Raw genomic sequence first — 19,634 nt, 5'->3', positions numbered from 1 at the left:
AGGTGTTTTACATCCAATATTTGTAATGCATTGCTAATTAGATCCTCGGAACTTGCTTTGAGCCTACCCTTCATTTCCGTGCTAGATTCGCCACTGCTGTCCAGTACAATGTATGTATCCACATATGTACACATACACACTTCAATCTTTTTGGTTCATTTGTTTCTCTCAGGAACATTGATTGTTGAGATCTTCGATCATCTTCTAGCTAGAGCAGTTCAAGCACCGATTTGTAATTGAGCCATTGGTCACCAATGTATTTTTGTTTTTGCGAGCTAGTACGATCGACACTGTAATTTGGTTACATGTACACAATGTGATCAAGAAGTTACCCAAAACGACGTACTCCCTCCGTAAACCAATATAATAAGAGTGTTTAGTGTATGCTCGATCGCTGCAGAGCTTCAACATGTTTGTGCCATCCCTGTCGACTGCAACAAACTAAAACTAGTCCCTGATAGATACTCCTACCTAACTTGCATGTTTGCCGTCCTAGCTAGTGCCCTCTTGACTTTTCCCCTGCGGTTGGCTCACACGTTCCGATCTCGATCTCGCACATTCTACCACGCTATCATCTCCTTAATTAATTTCAGACGGTAGCTAGCCCGGCCGTTGCTCCTCCATAAAAAATAATGTCAGCACAGTACGTACTCGCTGGACTGTCACGGAGTATTTTTGCATCTACAGAACAAGTGCTATAGATCATAACCATAACACTGATCATAACACAAGTGTGTGGAGAGCTGATCGATGCTGAAAGGTCTTAGGTCATATACATACAGTACACGCACCAACCCAACAGTGAAAGATCTGGGAGTTAGCTGGAAAAAATATAGGAATACTCCGTAGCTTTCTAGCTCAACTTTCGGGTATTTTCAAGACAGATGGATCAAACCCGTGCGGACAAGTAATCTCCAGGTGTTTACATGGACATAAATGGATCAAACTCGTGCGGACCTATTTCTGTCTGGCCATCCTCAAGCAAGTCGTACTTCCAGCTATCGTACCCGTCGACGCTGTCCCGGCACTCCCGGCCCTCGGCCGCGGCGCGGCGGCGCTTCGCCACCCGGTCGATGACCCGTTCCACCGCGACGTCGAACGCGTCCTTGAACTCCACCCCCTTTGCCGCCGGCTCCCTGTACATCACGGACGGTATGAGCCGGACGACCTCCTCCCGCATCCGCGCCACCTTCGCCGGCGGTATCTTCCTCAGCACCTCCTCGATGCTCGCGTTCCGGCCGATCACGTCGCGCTGGGGGATGAACACCGAGTAGGCCCTGTAGTCCCTGGGCAGGTACCACGTGTACTGGACGTACGCCGAGATCGGGTGGAGAAAGACCGGGATGCAGCCGGCGAGGATGGTGTCGAAGATGGACTTGCGCGTGTACGAGTCCCCCCGCGGCTGTACGCAGAACTCGGCGCTCTCCAGCAGCCGCATGGCATGGCTCGGCGAGTACTCCCCCTGGGTGTACTCCCCCGGGCTCTTGGTCACCGCTGCTTTGCCGAGCAAGGCGCAGCGGCTCGACCTGCGGCACTGCTCGATGATCTGGTTGCGCCCGGTCTTCCTGCTCTCGTGGCGGGACCCGCCGGCGAAGCACCATAGCCGCCGGCGCTCCAGCCCGCGCATGCGGCTCTGCCAGGCGGCGACCTGGGCGTCGGAGGAAGGGTGGAAGTGCGACGGGTACGGCACGGCGAAGTCGTTGCCCTGCCACGGGCTGGCCTCGAAGGCGAGCACCGTCATGTTGCGGATGGCCGGGTAGGTCATGAGGGAGTTGCCATATCCGCCATGGTTGGGGTCGCAGAGCAGGTCCCATGTGGGCCGGCTGGCTAGCATGAAGTGGTCGCGGCCCCCCATGGCGCGCCACTCGGGCCGCCGCACCAGCCAGTCCGCAACGTCCCGCGGCAGCGCGTTCCGCGCCGACATGTCGCTGTTGTCGATGCGCATCGCCAGGTCGAACTCGGCGTAGAACGGGACGTAGACCGCGGCGGCGGCGGCGGGGTCGGGCGTGAGGCACTCGTACTGCCTCATCCGGGCGTGGAAGATCAGCTCCAGCATGTATTGGTCGGTGGCGTAGGCTCCGCTCTCGGGGAGCGCGCCGCCGTCGGTGATCGGCGGGCCGAACCCGTCGTTGACCACGTGCCTGCACATGTCGGTGGACGCCGAGAGCATGCGGCAGTCGCGGGCGAGGTCGGCGTTGAACCGGGGCGGCAGGTCGTACATGTACACGTACCGGCCGGCGCACGACGGGCCCGGACGGGCAGAGCGGGGCGAGAGGAAGGCCGGCGGCTTGCTGAGAGCATCGCCGGATTGGGATTGCAAGCTGGTGGAGTAGAATATGAGGGCCCAAAGGGCGACGGAGAGGAGCACCGCGACGTAGAATGTCCGGGCGCATCTCTCCGTGCTCCACGAGGAGGGCTTCATCGCTAGCTACTGCTGGTGGGTGCCGCTGAGGCGATCTGGAAACTAACGAGAAGAAGGAAGCGGGGCAGCTAATTTGTATTGAACAAAGTCAAACCGAGGAGCATTAGAGCATCTCTCTCCCCTATATAGAGTACTCGGCCACCACCACCAGGACATCATGTCAGTTGGACAGATCATCAAAGCATCTTTACATAATCAAAGCTTAAATACTAGGCCATCTAGGGAAACCTTCCAGCTTACTACTACACTGGTTGATGGATAATCTCTTGATTTATTGGGTTGATGAGATGCTTCCGGCTGTGATTAGGTTGATTAAGTTAGTGTACTAGTAGTGGCATCCTGTCTAAGGGGGTGTTTGGTTCAAGGACTTTTTAGTCTCAGAGACTAGAAAAAGTCCCTAGGAACCAAACGGGAGGGACTTCTTCTACAGGGACTAGAAAAAGACTCGAGAGTCTTTTTTGATTAGTCCCTGGGACTAGAAAAAGTCCTAGTACTTCTGAACCAAACACCCCTTAAGTAGTGCTAGTCCATGTTGAAGTTGCAAATTATATTTACTCCCTCTGTCCTGTCCTGATGTATAAGGCTGGTCACAATGGGCAAGAACATAGTCTAGTAACTTACACACTTCCTTAGACTATGTTACTACCTCCACAGTGGGTAGGAATATCTATGTAGTGTCATGCAACAATGTATTTATTAGGTTATAGACTCATTATTTCTTGAAGTGTGTGATGTTCCGGTAACTTAGCTAGTTACCACAAGCACCTCTCTCTTCATTAAATATGTGACACATAAGCAAAGTTGTATTGGAGTGTGTGATGTTACTCCTAAGTTCCTCCCCATTGTGACCAGCCTAAGTCATTCGCGTAGTTCTAGGTCATTGATTCCAGGAATCAAATATGTGTTACATGTCTATTAAGTATACCACTAGATTATCTATACGGATGTAGTTTCTAATTTTTTGTCACATATAATACATATTTAGATAGTTAAATTATCAACCTAGAACTAGGCGAATGACTTATACACCGGGACAGAGGTACTAGTTTTTTGACAAACCAGTCACAGCATCTCCATTAGGCAAAGCTAAAGTACAAAAAAAAGGCAGAACACTAAAACATCTTTACTATTAAATGGGAGTTGGTGTCGGTTGCACTTTGACATCAAACATTGCTATGTGGGGATAGTGAAGAAGAGGAGGAGGTGCACATGGTGGTCGAGGGGGGAGGGAGCAAAAGATGGTAAAGAAAAACTTGTTGCACTTGATGCATTTGAGAAAATAGAATAAGTGAATAACTGACGGGAGTGCTCTTGTGAGCGCAAGCTCACATGCATCCTTTGCTACAATAAAATCAAAAAAATATTTAAAAACTTCAAAAAATCTGAGTTTTTTGACAACAAACATTGATGTCTTTTTCACATGCGTGCAACTTTTCATGACAAAATGACATTCACGCAGGTCTCGGTGAAAAAAAACAAAATCGATGTTCCAAAATGCTTTTAAAAACAGTTTTTTTTTCGAGCATCATTTTGTCTTTTTTGCTGAGGCCTCCACAAATGTCATTTCATCACGAAAATTGGCACGCATGTGTAACACACATCAATGTTTGTTGCCAAAAAGTTTCAGATTTTTTTTGATTTTTTAAAATATTTTTTTGATTCTACTGTAGCAAAGGGTGCATGTGAGCTCGAGCTCACATACTCCATGTCCGAATAATTGATCTATACTATCATAAAAAAAAAGTAGAGCATGGTTCATCTTTGAGCTTTGGAAATGAGAAACTATGACCGCTTCTAGCTTTTAACACATGATATCCAATTGACTCCTGAGGCTTGTATGTTATTGGAATATGCTCACTTACTCCCTCCGTTTCTTTTTAGTCTGCATATAAGATTTGGTCAGAGTCAAACTTTCTTAACTTTGACTAATTTATAGAAAAAAATATTAAAATTCACAATATGAAATCAATATTGTTAGATACATCATGAAATAAACTTTTCTACCATATAGCTTTAGTATTGTAGATGTTAACATATTTTTTTTATAAAATTGGTCAAACTTTACAAAACGAAGGGAGTACCGTACATTTTCTATTGGAAATGTTACTCTTAATTTTTTGGCAAATTTGTATACACGAGTGAAATATTCAAAGTGCTGTGTCCGGCCCACTGTAGCTTTTGACTTTATTTGGACTCTCAAAATTCATGTATATTCTTCGGATGTGTTAAACGGCGCAGAGGTGGAAACTAACATGTTCTCTTATTGCCATAAAAAGGAGGCGTGAGATGAGAAATGAATCCATTAATGAAAAGAGTATAAGACAATGAGCAATATATTTTAATGAAATAAGCCACAGGCCCAGCGCCGGCAACGCAGCCGGCGCCACCATGGACGACACCCACGTGAAGAGCGAGCGACACTTACCGTGCGTTGAGCGCCGCCGTCCACGCCACGTTCGTCGTGCAAATGCCCGTCACGGACCAGAGCGCCACTGTCGCGCCCGCCGTGGCTTCCCGGCACCCAGCTCCTTGCCCACGTGCATGTACGCATACATGATACATCCAGGAACCACTCCGTTTCAAAAAAAAAATAAAAAAAATCCCGGAACCAGGATGCATGCATGTGTGCTCTTAATGATCGACATGGCAGTTATTAATTTGGTCAAAGTCAGCTATCCCGGCCACGTCGCCAATTCCCCTCCTAAAAACGAACGTCTAAAGGTTGAAAACGACCTGAATCAGCGAGGTTAGGGCACACATTTCAGGCTTTGTTCGGTTAATCCTGTCTCCAAGAGAGTTGGAGAGGATTGGCTCATATTTTATCTTAGAAAAGGTTTAAATCCCTCTCAAACCCTTTCGTTTCACTCAGATTCACACGCAACCGAACAAAGCCAAGGATTTAAACGTGAAAGTTCATTTTCGTCAAGCTCTACAATTTGAGAGGGTTTAAATCAGACTTTACTCTTCACTTTGCCCATCAAACATTGGGAGCATCTTGTCCATCCAAAAAACAAGGACGCATCCAGACCGCCCACTAAACAACAGTTTAGGAAGTTAAAAAAACAATCACGGTCATTAATCAATACTCGTGAAGGGAATCAACACACGTGAAGGGAATCGTCAATCAATACGCGGCACGGCCGTCAATCAATAGGCGGGAAGGGAGTCAATCAATACACGGCACGGTCCTCAACCAAACTTGCCGTCTTCATCACCGTTGGTCAGCAACCTTGGCTAGCGCCGCCGCCGGACCAACGTCGACTGCTGCCAGCCGACGTTTCCCTGTCGCCGTCTGCCAGACTGCCACCCACTCTTGGACACCCAAACCAGAATTTTTTGTTTTTTGGATTTCTTTTAACAAATTCGGAAAAGAAAAAGCTTCTCTTCATCCGGCTCATTACAGCCTGTACGTCAACCGCTTAGGCTGCTTGACGCGTGTCCACATATCTTCGTTGCTCAACCTTATCCCCCCAGGCCTTCATCTCCAGAAAATCTCTCTCGGGAGCAAGCGCCACAGACCTCTCTCCCTTCACTCCCTCCCTCGCAACTCCCATATAGCGCCGCCGGAGGACGCAGCCTACAGCCTCTGGCCAAGCTCCCATGGCGCTCCACCGCCAGCCCCTTTTTCCTTCCCTCCTCTCTCTCCTTACCCCTTTCTTTCTCTCCAAAAACAAGCTTCCATGGCGTTCTCTCCTCGGATGCTTTTCTGCAACAAGATCTATGTTGCAAAATATTTCTGCAACAAGTGCTATGTTGCGAAAATTTTGTAAAAAAAGTTCTGCAACAAGACCTCTGTTGAAAAAAGAATTACAACAAGATCTCTGTTGCAAAACTTTTCTATAACGACCACTGATTGCAAGGTTTTTTTGTTTTGTTTCTGCAACAAGCTTCTTGTTGCAGAGGGAGCGAGCGCAACACTATGTTTGTTGGAAAGGGGCCAACAACGAAGTATTTATTTTTTCTGCAACAGAGGTCTTGTTCTGAAACATAGGCTTTGTTCCAAAGAAAAATGGTTCAGCGAGAGCGCAACATGGTTCGTGTTACAAAGCGCCGAGTGCAACACAGGCCTTGTTGCAAAGATTGATGCACGCGCACGGAAAGAAGATCAGACGGTTGTCGAGCTCGGGATCCTACGGCTACCGAGGTGGTGGGTGTTTTCTAAACATCACCCGGACGACGCGTAGCAGGCCCCATTTGGAAAACAAGATCAGAAAATCAGAAATAGCAGAACTAGCACACCGTCCATTGTGGTGGGCTGCGAAAGGCCCAGTTTCGCTGCGGTGCCGACGGGCCCAGACCTCATGTTTTTTCGTTATACCGGACAACGAAATGATCGGGATAAGTCTCTTTCTGTTCTTCATTTTTCTCACACATTTCTTCCGATTCCAGTCCATTTAACCATCAAATTTCGCTCAAAATAAAATAAAAAAATTTAACCATCAAATCCAGTAGTTGAAGGTAGAAAATGGCTGCTAGTAAGTAGTAACCCGATCCGGCAATGGGATAGAGGAGGGAAGCCGGTAGCCACGCGTCGCGTGGAGGAGAGGGTAGGGGAGGGAGACCGGCCGTGGTGGAGCTTGGCAGGGGTGGCCATTGGAGGAGCACGCCGAAGAAGCACACATCAAAGGTACGTATAACCTCACATTTTTGTTTAGTGCATTTTTATTTTAGGTTTAATGAGCTTCACATTTCGGTTAGTGCAGAAATACTCCTAATTGCAATGAACGTGCATAATGTAAATGATGATTTTTTTAGTTCGCTAGATCGGTTATTTATTTAGTGGTAGTCATGTATATGTGGTAGGCATTTCGGTTAGCGTAAAAAAATATGTGGAGCGTAGTGGTTGACGGGAATATGACTTTTAATTGCAGCAGACATATCTAAAATTTTAGTTCGTTTGATCGGTTGTTTGCTTAGTGGTAGTCATGTATATGTGGTAAACATTCCAGTTAGTGTATAAAAAATTATGTGGTACTTAGTGGTTGATGGGAATATGAATTTTTACATATGGCAGGAGACATGTCTGAATCAGTCAAAATTGTTGTTTACTGTGGTCCTGGTAATGTCCGATCAAACGAGAGTGGGGTTGATCTGACTGAGTTTGCATATGTGGAGTTGCAACTGACCGATCCATAAAAGGTGAACATTAGTCAGTTGAAACACTGGTTGACAACAAATTTCTCGCTTGATCCCAATGTGTGCACCGTCAGTATTCAGTCGGTGTGGACGAAATCCCATACAAAAATTTCCTGGGTGTTGGTTCCGACAGATAGGACACATAAGTGGGTGAGCTAGTTAGAATCCTGCAAACGCCGGAGGACTCACCCGTTGCCTTAGTGCTCCCCATCCCCATGGAGGATCCTCTGGTACAAGGCGGCGGTGGTTACGAGCCTGGCCAGGTCAGTCGGCCGATTGATGAGATGGATGTAGCTGGGTCGGAACATATGGGTGGTACTGAACTTGAGGGCCAGTCGGATTATGTGTCACACGTTGGAGGGGACTACGATGCAGGGGAGAGTGGTCAGAACATAGGAGATACTGATAGTGGCGAGGCTGATGGGGATGAGGAAGGATCGGAAATGCAGGACCTAATGAAAGAGGAAGACGAGGATGAATTGGCGGAGGATCTTGATTCCAAGAACTCAAATGAAGAAGTTGGTGAAGAGAACGACGAGGAGGTACTGATTCCTGCTTCATGGAATCAGAACCTCTCGACCGGCATGACCGTGAACGATGGTCATGCATCTTCCTAGCCAGATGCAGCCCCCTGGCACGTCGGAGATGTACCCAATCGTGTACGTGCTCGTTTGACGTTGTGCCTCATCGAGCAGCACAGCGCCCCCCGCATCACTCGCCGGACCTTCACGATCCGCGGCCACATGTTTCGCCCCCTCGTCGCCCACAGGTATCGGCCCCTCGGCACTCTTTGCACCGTCAAGATCCGCGACCACATGTTTCGCCTCAGATTCCTTCCAGGGCACCACGTCCTGGTAAGGGAAAGATAAAACAATCGGTAAGAATGTACTTGTTTGATTAGCCATCTTTGCCACTTGTATATGCTGCTTATATTGTTTTGCTTATTTGAGTTTAATTAATGGAGTAGCTTTAAAGCATTGTCTTCATACTCTAAATGAACTCTCTTCTCAAGAGCATCTGGTCTGATGTTGCATCCTTCATGCATACTCTTACCGCATTTGTAGTCTTGTGGCCATATGATTCAGTAGAGTAGAATACTGTTGTGCAGCTCCAGTTGGTATTTGTAATGCTGATATTATTTCCCTCAAAAAAGAGAAATTGCTGATAGTTTCCTAACACTTTACCCAGTTAATAATAATATGCTCATAATGATTTCACATGCCATGCTTTTGAATACTACTCCCTCCGTCCGAAAATACTTGTCATCAAAATGGATAAAGAGACGTATCTAGAACTAAAATACATCTAGATACATCCCATTTTATTTATTTTGATGACAAATATTTTCGGACGGAGGGAGTATTATATTGCCTGTAACAGGTTATCAAGCTTGTGAAGAAGGAAGGGCATTGAATGGTACGAAGGAAATTCCGGAACAACAGTACTACGACGACTGGGCGGGCCAAGCGAGCATGACAGCGATCTTGACCAAGTAGCCCCGGGTTCCCTGTTTTGGAGGAGCCTGACATAGATTAACAGCCATTCTAATATATGTATCTATCTGTATTTACATGTCCTGTAATTATGGATAGGTGACCTAGGTTCTGGTGTAGTACGTAGTTGCTGACAGAGCTGGGAACAGCAAAGAGAAAATATGTGTTTTCTGATGTTACTATCATTCTAGGCTGCTAACCTTGTAATGTGCTAGTCTCAAAGCTATGTACCTGATTAATTGTTTTATGTGCTGCTCGAAACATTGATATGAACATCATTGTTATTATGCGCCATTTTTCGTTTGTTGAGTGTAATAATGTAGATCAAACACATATACTTCCCCCCGTCCGAAAATACTTGTCATCAAAATGGATAAAAAGTGATGTATCTAAAACTAATATATGTCTAGATACATTCTCTTTTATTCATTTTGATGACAAGTATTTTCGGACGGAGGGAGTATTAATCAAGAGAACATACTGATTTATCTTTGATTGTGAGCCTGTTGTGTAATTTTCCTTCAACACCTAGGTCTACCGTCTCTAGCTCTGCTGGCACAACGCACAAGTGCTGTTGGTATGCTTGTACAAGGTGGCCGGAGTAATTAGGTGGATTTTGTTTAGTCGTCACTCGATGTGCTGGGCAGTGGCTGTTTAGTTCTTGTAAAACTTCTGAGTAGTTTGGCCCAGGACCATGATGATGATGATGATGCTTAGGCGTTAAGCCTTGCTAACAAAGCCTTGATTGGGAAATACAAGTTCCCCAAAGACCTCGAATCAACACAAGGTGGTTTAGTCTTCTGACGCGGCATGTTTTCAGGCCTGTTGCAATTCCTAGTGGGAGTGGCCACAATCAAATCATCGCTAGTCACTGGGAAGTCCCACCACTGGATCCACCACTTCATACTTCAGCCCCTTCTTGTCGACCGTAGCATCAACAAATATTGTCGAGCCTGAACCAGCCTCTCCTTTGACCAGCATCTCCGAGATCATTGTCGTCACGTTCTCCTGCACCCACCTCCTTATAGGTCTTGCACCGTACATCTGTAATGTGAGAGATTAAGCATGAATACTAAAACATATCAATGGGTAACCTGGTTATCTGAAAATATGACGTACTGGGTCGTATGATTCCGACAAAATGACGTCCAATGCGTCATCGCTTGCACATAGACATATGCCCTTGTCAGCTACTCTGGCGATGACGCTCTTCATTTGGATTGTCACAACCTCCTTCAGTTTGTCTCGTGAAAGTGGCTCAAAGACAACAATGGCACTGAGTCTGTTGAGAAGCTCGGGCCTGTAGTGTTTCTGAACCTGCACAAACAAATATAGTTTGAGTAACAACCAGCAGAGAGGCAACTACTGCATGCAGCCTTTATAGGCAAACTTTTGGATCAAGAAATAAAACCTGTTTCATGAGAAGGCTCCGTGCAGTTTCCATTGTAGTTTCCCCAGACATTCCTGCCATTAAGTGCTCTGACCCCACATTTGAGGTCATGATGATAATTGTATTCTTGAAGTCCACAATCCGTCCTTTGCCATCAGTCAACATACCATCATCAAGGAGCTGAAGAAAAACATTCAACACCAAGGGATCTGCCTTCTCCACCTCATCGAATAGGATGACACTGTATGGGCGCCTCCGCACCTTCTCAGTCAGTTGTCCACCATCTTGATGTTCATAGCAGCTTTAATATGCCGCAGTATAAAAGAAACATTAAGACCAATTAAACCAGTTAAAGGTTAAGTATGATATGCAATGTAGGTCTGTTAAAACAGAGAAGACAAACCCTGGAGGCGCTCCAATGAGACGCCACACAGACCCAGCCCCAACATATTCGGACATGTCAATGCGAACCAACATCTTCTCGCTATCAAATAGCTGCTCGGCAAGAGCTTTTGCAAGCTCCGTCTTTCCAACACCAGTCGAGCCTAAAAAGAGAAAAGAGCCTATCGGTTGGCCAGGTTGATCAAGGCCAGTTCTTGAGCGCAACACTGCTCGCGCAACCTTATTGACCGCTTCATCCTGGCCAACAACTCGTTCATGCAATCTAGCTGCTAGGTTGATCAACTTATCCTTCTCCCCTTGATTAAGTGTGGTGACAGGAATTCCAGTCCATCGGCTCACAACCTTCAAATCACAACATTGGACATGCATGACAAGCATATCACAATTAATGAACAATGGACACAAATATAATTAGGAAGAGAATGCCTACTTGTGCAACTTGATCTGGGCCAACAATTGCTTCCTTCGCTGCAGAGGTGGTTAGTGCAATGCTAAATTGCTGTTCTTGTTTGTCAATTTGCATCATCTTTTTGGCTGCAGTGGCGCATGCCTCATCAATCAGATCAATTGCCTTATCAGGAAATTGACGACCTACAGTAGATACAGCAACAAATTCATCAATTTTTTCCAACATACATAAATGCTTGTCACTTACAAATGCTACTCATTAGAAAAGAAACATTGCAGTGCAGGTTGCGTCACTGATTTATACATACGGCGTTGACATAAATTTACTACATCCTTAAACGTTATTTAGGAAGTATATCAAACTTAATGTAAGGGCACTCTGCCACGCTCTAAATGCGATTTATAAATTATTTCAAATTACTGTATCCAACGCTGCAAGGGTGCACACCACAGCCCTCTAACACAAATTGATCATTTCAACTTATTGTACCCCACAGCGCCCTAAACACAAATTGTAAATTATCTCAACTTATCCAATGGAACATGGGTACTTCACTGCGAATAGTTTAAATTAGCCAGTGATAGATGGGCATCTGACCATAGCTAACTGCGATATATATACTCATTTTCCTTCCCTTTCCTTTCCTTATACACCCTCTATTCCTAAATATAAGACGTTTTGGCAGTTCGATTTAAACTAAATATAAGACATTTTGGCAGTTCAATTTAAACTAAACATAAGACTTTTTGGCAGTTCAACTTAAGCTGTGAGGAATTAACGTCGTATATATGTAGAAACAGAGGTAGTACTTCGGAAGTGACTAGGTGAAAATGTGCATCAACTAATGGCGTCTCAACACAATGAGTGAAGTTAATTCCTCACCGGTGATATAGCGGGCAGCAAGTGTTGTGGCAGCAACAAGAGCAGCATCCTGGATTTCCAAGCAATGGTGCTGCTCATACCTTTCCTTCAGCCCTCGCAGAATGGCAATGGTGGACTGTGTGCTCGGTTCCTTGACATGCACCTTTTGGAATCGCCGCTCCAATGCAGCATCCTTCTCAATGTACTTGTTGTACTCATCCAAAGTCGTCGCGGCCACACAGCGGATACAACCATGGGCCAACGCCGGCTTCAGCAAGTTGGAGGCGTCCGTTGTGCGGTCCTGCAGACTGCCTCCGGCGCCAAGAAGCATGTGCATCTCGTCGATGAAGAGAATTACCTTGCCGTCCGCATCCTCTGCATGCTTGATCACGTTCTTAATGCGCTGCTCAAACATGCCACGTAAAATAGTCCCAGCCACCATGGCCCCGAGATCAACTTCCACAACACGTGCTCCAGCGAGGGCGGCAGGGACCGTCCCAGCGGCAATGCGTTGAGCGAGGCCCTCGGCAATGGCCGTCTTGCCGACCCCTGCAGCACCGACTAGCGCCGGACAGTTCTTGGTCCGGCGGCTGAGGATGCAGATAACACGATCAATCTCGTCGTCGCGGCCAATCACCGGGTCGGCCTTGCCGGCCAAGGCCGTCATGTCCCGGCCGTACTTGCGCAGGGACACACTACGTTGGTAGTACCTCCACGCTGCCCAGCACGCAGCGGCAGCCGCTCCGGTACAGACCACACTGGCGAAATCATCGAGCAATGTGTTGGGATTCTGGAAGGTGCGTGTTACATAGGTCCCAGAGGCTCGATCGTAGACCTGATAAGTAATAGTTTCCACAATTCCTCCTCCTACGACCCCATCAAGCCATGTGCTGAAGGTCATCGTGAACACCGTGACGTCCCTGCAAGCGAAAATGTTCAGATTACTCCTGACTTTTACTTTGATTTGAAGGCAGAATTTTTTTTGAAGATAAAAGAGCGAACTTTTAACTTGGAGAGATGTACTACAGACCAACGACGCGATTTAAGTGTCCACCGAATGAACCGATACTGAGGAAGCTAGCAACATTGGCAGGAGATTGGGGCTTGACATTGGGGAACAAAAGTTCACCTCTTGGTTTTTATTAGAGGAAAAAAACAGAGGAGACATGAGAGATTAGTTACCCGAGTCGTGGGCGTAGCTGCTCCAATGCTCGCCGCCGCCGCCTGCTCCAATCCGCCGGTCGCCTCGACCTGGTCAGGTGCGCGGCGGCTCGGCGCCGCTGCTCCGTTCCGTCGCTCGCTACGACGCAGCCGCAGTGGGGCGAGCGAACCCTTGTCCCCTCACCGGCGCCGCTGGAGCTGTTCAGATTTCGGAGGGTTCCGGTGGGTCGCTCAAGCCTTTTGGGCCACTCAGCCCCAGTGTGAAATGAATCCAAAACGACCGGGCCGCACCGTTTTCACCGGTTCAAACGACTTTGACCCTGGGAGCCCCTATTTTGCGCACCCTCCAGCCCCCGCGCGCCCTGTTGGGCCGACCCATGCGCGGCAAGGCGCTCCCTTTTTTTTCGTTTACCTTTTTATTTTTTTATTTTCTGTTTTTGTTTTATTCTATGTTAAAATAATTATGGGCCATGCTACGCGTCCGCCAGCTGATCTTTTGGTCGCGAGCCGTCCGATCTTGCAACAGAAGCTTTGTTAGAAACATCAAGATCGCAACATAGATTATGTTTCAGTAACACAAGCCTAATGATGTTTGGCAGAGATTGCAAGTGATCCAGCTCCAGGAACAAACCCCCGACTCCATAGCTTGGGCTTGGGAACCGAACGTCCAGTTCTCGGTTCGTTCCGCTTATGCGGCGCAGTTCGCTGGCAGGGAGGTGGCGCCCACGGCGGACTTTTGCTGGAGATCTAGGACACCTCTCAAGTGCCGCTTCTTCACCTGGCTGGCCATGAGGAACAGATGTTGGACTTCGGATCGACTGGCCAGCCGCGGCCTCCCGCACCAGGATGCATGCCCATTTTGTGACCAAGAGGAGGAAACCATCGACCACATTCTTCTGACGTGTGTATTCGCTAGGACTGTCTGGAGAACCCTGTCTCAGCCCTTGGGAAACCGCAGTGTGCACCAACTGCACAAGACACCCTCAAGGAGTGGTGTGTTACAAGAACGGCAGGCGTGCACAAGCCAAAGGAGTTGAGGGCGCTTCCTACCCTCGGGCTTTGGGAGCTTTGGAAATACAGGAATGCGATTGTCTTCGACGACGCTTCTCCATCACTTGAGGAGGTCGTTAGGCGCGTCGTCGGAGGGTAGAGCTTGGCAGCAGGCGAGCCTGTTGAAAGGTGAAGTAGACATCACGTTTCAGCTTCTAGTAGGGTGGGCAGGCAGCGAGTAGTCGGGTTAGGTGTTGCGTAGGTGGATTGATGTGTGTTGATGTTATTGTAGCGTTTAAATCTATGTAACATCAACGGTGGCTAGGATTCTCCCCCCTTCTTCTATACAAGATGATACGCACACTCGTGCGTATTCGAGAAAAAAGCCCAATGATGTTTCAGGAAACGTTGGGACATTATAAACTGGCGAGCTCGCAGCTCCCGCACCTCCACAACACCGGCAATGTTTCAAAAACGTCGAAGATGTAGCAATCTGACGAGCTTGCAGACCCGCGCCTCTGCAACATCAGTGATGTTTCAGAAAAAATGCAACACCGGGATGGTCGCAGTGGCGTAGGCGGCCAATGATGGTCGGGGCCGGCGTGGTGGAGATTGGCGGTGGCCATGCCGAGCATGGGAGCTCCGCATCGGCGCCATGTTTCCGTAGGTGGCTGGTGATGGCCGAGGCTTGCATGGAGGAGATTAGCTCCATGGTTGGGAGCTCCGCGGCGGCTCCATGGTTTCAGAGGTGATAAACGACCGAGGAAAGGGAGGAAGGGAGAGGGGCGGGCCGACAACTAAGGGGGAGGAGGAGGAGGAGAGAGGAAGGCCGATGAGCAAGGAAAGGGAACAGGAGAGCTTGCTCACTGGCGGCGGCACTGACGCATCTGGTGGCGTGTCCCTCAGTCACCGCTGCGGGAATCCTAGATCTTGCAACAAACTAGTTGTTGCGGTGGGAGAATTGCAACAACACCTCAGATGCAAATCTAGGCTATGGAAAGAGGCGTCTGATTATAGGCAGATCTATAGGCACGAAGGTGATTGACGGGCGCAGAAAAATCCGCCGGTTGAACAAAAGTTTTAAAATTTTCAATAAATTGTGAATTGTTAAAAAAAATCTTGAATTCAAAAAATGTTCACAATTTAAAAAAGCATGAATATTTTGGAATTTTAATCAACATTTTTTATTTTGATGATCGGTTTTTATGAGAATTTTTTAATAGTGATGAACATTTTTCGTATTTTATGAACACATTTTTGAATTTGATGAACATTTTTTTAACTTAATGAACAAAATTTGTATTCCAATTTTTTTTGAAAATAATGATGAAATTTTTCTAAATTCAATGGAATAGAAAATAAATAAGAAAGGAAATCCGGCAGAGAAAACATAAAAAACAAAAAAGGATTTTGAACCTTCCCAAAACCGGTGGGGCATAAACCGCAAATGGGCCGGCCCATACGCTGGATTCAGGGCTCGAGGGTGCATGCTACATCGCTCCAGCGCGACCTTGGTATCGGAGCTGCCTTTGACCCTGTTTTCCCTTCTAAAAGGCCCCTAAGAATGTCTCAAAAAAAGGCCCCTAAGAGCAAGTTGTCGTATTGTGTTGGGAAACGTTGCATGAAAAACAAAAAAATTATGTGCACACGCAAGATCTATCCATGGAGATGCATAGCAACGAAAGGGGAGAGTGTGTCTACGTACCCTGGTAGACCGTAAGCGGAAGCGTTTCACAAAGCGGTTGTAGTAGTCGAACTTCCCTTGCGATCCAACCGGTCTAGTATCGAACATACGGCACCTCCACGTTCTGCACACGTTCACCTCGGTGACATCCCTTGTCTTCTTGATCCAGCAAGACATCAAGATAGTAGATGTGTTCCGTCAGCACGACGGCGTGGTGACGGTATTGGTGAAGTGATCTCCACAGGGCTTCGCCTAAGCACTACGAAAATATGACCGAGGGAGTAAACTGTTGGAAATATGCCCTAGAGGCAATAATAAATTAATTATTATTATATTTCCTTGTTCATGATAATCGTTTATTATCCATGCTAGAATTGTATTGATAGGAAACTCAGATACATGTGTGGATACATAGACAACACCATGTCCCTAGTAAGCCTCTAGTTGACTAGCTCGTTAATCAATAGATGGTTACGGTTTCCTGACCATGGACATTGGATGTCGTTGATAACGGGATCACATCATTAGGAGAATGATGTGATGGACAAGACCCAATCCTAAGCCTAGCACAAGATCATGTAGTTCGTATGCTAAAGCTTTTCTAATGTCAAGTATCATTTCCTTAGACCATGAGATTGTGCAACTCCCGGATACCGTAGGAGTGCTTTGGGTGTGCCAAACGTCACAACGTAACTGGGTGGCTATAAAGGTACACTACGGGTATCTCTGAAAGTGTCTGTTGGGTTGGCACGAATCGAGATTGGGATTTTGTCACTCCGTGTAAACGGAGAGGTATCTCTGGGCCCACTCGGTAGGACATCATCATAATGTGCACAATGTGACCAAGGGGTTGATCACGGGATGATGTGTTACGGAACGAGTAAAGAGACTTGCCGGTAACGAGATTGAACAAGGTATCGGTATACCGACGTGATCTTGACGTGAGCACATGCCTTGACGTGATCTTGAAGGTGTTCAAGATGGATCAGTCAAAGAAGGAGTTCTTGCCTGAGTTGTAAGGTATGAAGTTAAGACTTAAAGCTCGACCATGGCAGAATAGAGAGAAAGGAACGAAGGTCGTCCCCTATGCTTAAGACATAGGCTCTACAGTATGCTATGCTGTGTACCGCACCTGAAGTGTGCTTTACCATGAGTCAGTCAAGGGGTACAAGAGTGATCCAAGAATGGATCACAGGACAGCGGTCAAAGTTATCCTTAGTAACTAGTGGACTAAGGAATTTTCTCAATTATGGAGGTGGTAAAAGAGTTCGTCGTAAAGGGTTACGTCGATGCAAGCTTAACACCTATCCGGATAGCTCTGAGTAGAGATACCGGATACGTATAATGGAGCAACAATTTAGAATAGCTCCAAGTAGAACAGTTATTTGGAATAGCTCCAAATAGAGCGTGGTAGCTGCATCTAGGAGATGACATAGAGATTTGTAAAGCACACACGGATCTGAAAGGTTTAGACCCGTTGACTAAAACCTCTCACACAAGCAACATGATCAAACCTAAAACTCTTGGGTGTTAGTCACATGGGGATGTGACCTTGAGTGTTAATCACATATCGATGTGAACTAGATTATTGACTCTAGTGCAAGTGGGAGACTGTTGGAAATATGCCCTAGAGGCAATAATAAATTGATTATTATTATATTTCCTTGTTCATGATAATCGTTTATTATCCATGCTAGAATTGTATTGATAGGAAACTCAGATACATGTGTGGATACATAGACAACACCATGTCCCTAGTAAGCCTCTAGTTGACTAGCTCGTTAATCAATAGATGGTTACGGTTTCCTGACCATGGACATTGGATGTCGTTGATAACGGGATCACATCATTAGGAGAATGATGTGATGGACAAGACCCAATCCTAAGCCTAGCACAAGATCATGTAGTTCGTATGCTAAAGCTTTTCTAATGTCAAGTATCATTTCCTTAGACCATGAGATGGTGCAACTCCCGGATACCGTAGGAGTGCTTTGGGTGTGCCAAACGTCACAACGTAACTGGGTGGCTATAAAGGTACACTACGGGTATCTCTGAAAGTGTCTGTTGGGTTGGCACGAATCGAGATTGGGATTTTGTCACTCCGTGTAAACGGAGAGGTATCTCTGGGCCCACTCGGTAGGACATCATCATAATGTGCACAATGTGACCAAGGGGTTGATCACGGGATGATGTGTTACGAAACGAGTAAAGAGACTTGCCGGTAACGAGATTGAACAAGGTATCGGTATACCGACGATCGAATCTCGGGCAAGTACCATACCGCTAGACAAAGGGAATTGTATACGGGATTGATTGAGTCCTTGACATCGTGGTTCATCCGATGAGATCATCGTGGAACATGTGGGAGCCAACATGGGTATCCAGATCCCGCTGTTGGTTATTGACCGGAGAACATCTCGGTCATGACTACATGTCTCCCGAACCCGTAGGGTCTACACACTTAAGGTTCGATGACGCTAGGGTTATAAAGGAAGTTTGTATGTGGTTACCGAATGTTGTTCGGAGTCCCGGATGAGATCCCGGATGTCACGATGAGTTCCGGATTGGTCCGGAGGTAAAGATTTATATATAGGAAGTCCTGTTTCGGCCATCGGGACAAGTTTCGGGGTCATCGATATTGTACCGGGACCACCGGAAGGGTCCCGGGGGCCCACCGGGTGGGGCCACCTGCCCCGGAGGGCCACATGGGCTGTAGGGGGTGCGCCTTGGCCTACATGGGCCAAGGGCACCAGCCCCTGGAGGCCCATGCGCCAAGATATAGGAAAAAGGGGAGAGTCCTAAAGGGGGAAGGCACCTCCGAGGTGCCTTGGGGAGGATGGACTCCTCCCCCCCTCTTAGCCGCACCCCTTCCTTGGAGGAAGGGGCAAGGCTGCGCCTCCCCCCTCTCCCCTGCCCCTATATATAGTGGAGGGGAGGGAGGGCATCCACACCTGAGCCCTTGGCGCCTCCCTCCCTCCCGTGACACCTCCTCCTCTCCCGTAGGTGCTTGGCGAAGCCCTGCAGGATTGCCACGCTCCTCCATCACCACCACGCCGTTGTGCTGCTGCTGGATGGAGTCTTCCTCAACCTCTCCCTCTCTCCTTGCTGGATCAAGGCGTGGGAGACATCGTCGAGCTGTACGTGTGTTGAACGCGGAGTTGTCGTCCGTTCGGCACTAGGATCATCGGTGATCTGAATCACGACGAGTACGACTCCATCAACCCCGTTCACTTGAACGCTTCCGCTTAGCGATCTACAAGGGTATGTAGATGCACTCTCCTTCCCCTCGTTGCTAGTCTCTCCATAGATAGATCTTGGTGACACGTAGGAAAATTTTGAATTTCTGCTACGTTCCCCAACAGTGGCATCATGAGCTAGGTCTATTGCGTAGATTCTTTGCACGAGTAGAACACAAAGTAGTTGTGGGCGTCGATATTGTTCAATATGCTTGCCGTTACTAGTCTTATCTTGATTCGGCGGCATCGTGGGATGAAGCGGCCCGGACCAACCTTACACGTACGCTTACGTGAGACCGGTTCCACCGACAAACATGCACTAGTTGCATAAGGTGGCTGGCGGGTGTCTGTCTCTCCCACTTTAGTCGGATCGGATTCGATGAAAAGGGTCCTTATGAAGGGTAAATAGCAATTGGCATATCACGTTGTGGTTCATGCGTAGGTAAGAAG

The 19,634-nt window shown here is 47.3% G+C and overlaps 2 protein-coding genes across 2 annotated transcripts; both read right to left on the bottom strand.

The window, feature by feature from the left end:
* Positions 1-736: 736 nt before the first annotated feature.
* On the bottom strand, positions 737-2,592 carry LOC123060382 (xyloglucan galactosyltransferase KATAMARI1 homolog). The gene has a single exon (XM_044483081.1). It carries the CDS (start codon positions 2,420-2,422, stop codon positions 923-925), a length of 1,500 nt encoding a protein of 499 aa, XP_044339016.1. The 5' UTR covers positions 2,423-2,592; the 3' UTR covers positions 737-922.
* Positions 2,593-9,667: 7,075 nt separating this feature from the next.
* On the bottom strand, positions 9,668-13,014 carry LOC123160441 (chaperone protein ClpB1-like). Its single transcript, XM_044578282.1, has 6 exons — positions 12,135-13,014; positions 11,274-11,434; positions 10,845-11,185; positions 10,463-10,742; positions 10,171-10,368; positions 9,668-10,095 (listed from the first exon to the last, which is right to left on the bottom strand). Exons 1-6 carry the CDS (start codon positions 13,012-13,014, stop codon positions 9,916-9,918), a joined length of 2,040 nt encoding a protein of 679 aa, XP_044434217.1. The 3' UTR covers positions 9,668-9,915.
* Between the last annotated feature and the right edge of the window lie 6,620 nt (positions 13,015-19,634).

The sequence above is a fragment of the Triticum aestivum genome, chromosome 1A (genome assembly GCF_018294505.1).
Source record: "Triticum aestivum cultivar Chinese Spring chromosome 1A, IWGSC CS RefSeq v2.1, whole genome shotgun sequence".
NCBI classification, from domain to species: Eukaryota; Viridiplantae; Streptophyta; class Magnoliopsida; order Poales; family Poaceae; genus Triticum; species Triticum aestivum.
Note: the sequence above shows the minus strand (reverse complement) of the source record. Positions and strands in the feature narration are given on the sequence as shown.

Excerpts from the sequence above, each read along its gene's own strand:
- LOC123060382 (XM_044483081.1), bottom strand. The coding sequence starts at position 2,422 with ATGAAGCCCTCCTCGTGGAGCACGGAGAGATGCGCCCGGACATTCTAC.
- LOC123160441 (XM_044578282.1), bottom strand. The coding sequence starts at position 13,014 with ATGACCTTCAGCACATGGCTTGATGGGGTCGTAGGAGGAGGAATTGTG. Across the intron at positions 10,743-10,844 it reads CTCATTGGAGCGCCTCCAGG|CTGCTATGAACATCAAGATG; the intron begins GTTTGTCTTCTC and ends GGCATATTAAAG. Across the intron at positions 10,096-10,170 it reads TGTCGGAATCATACGACCCA|ATGTACGGTGCAAGACCTAT; the intron begins GTACGTCATATT and ends CTCACATTACAG.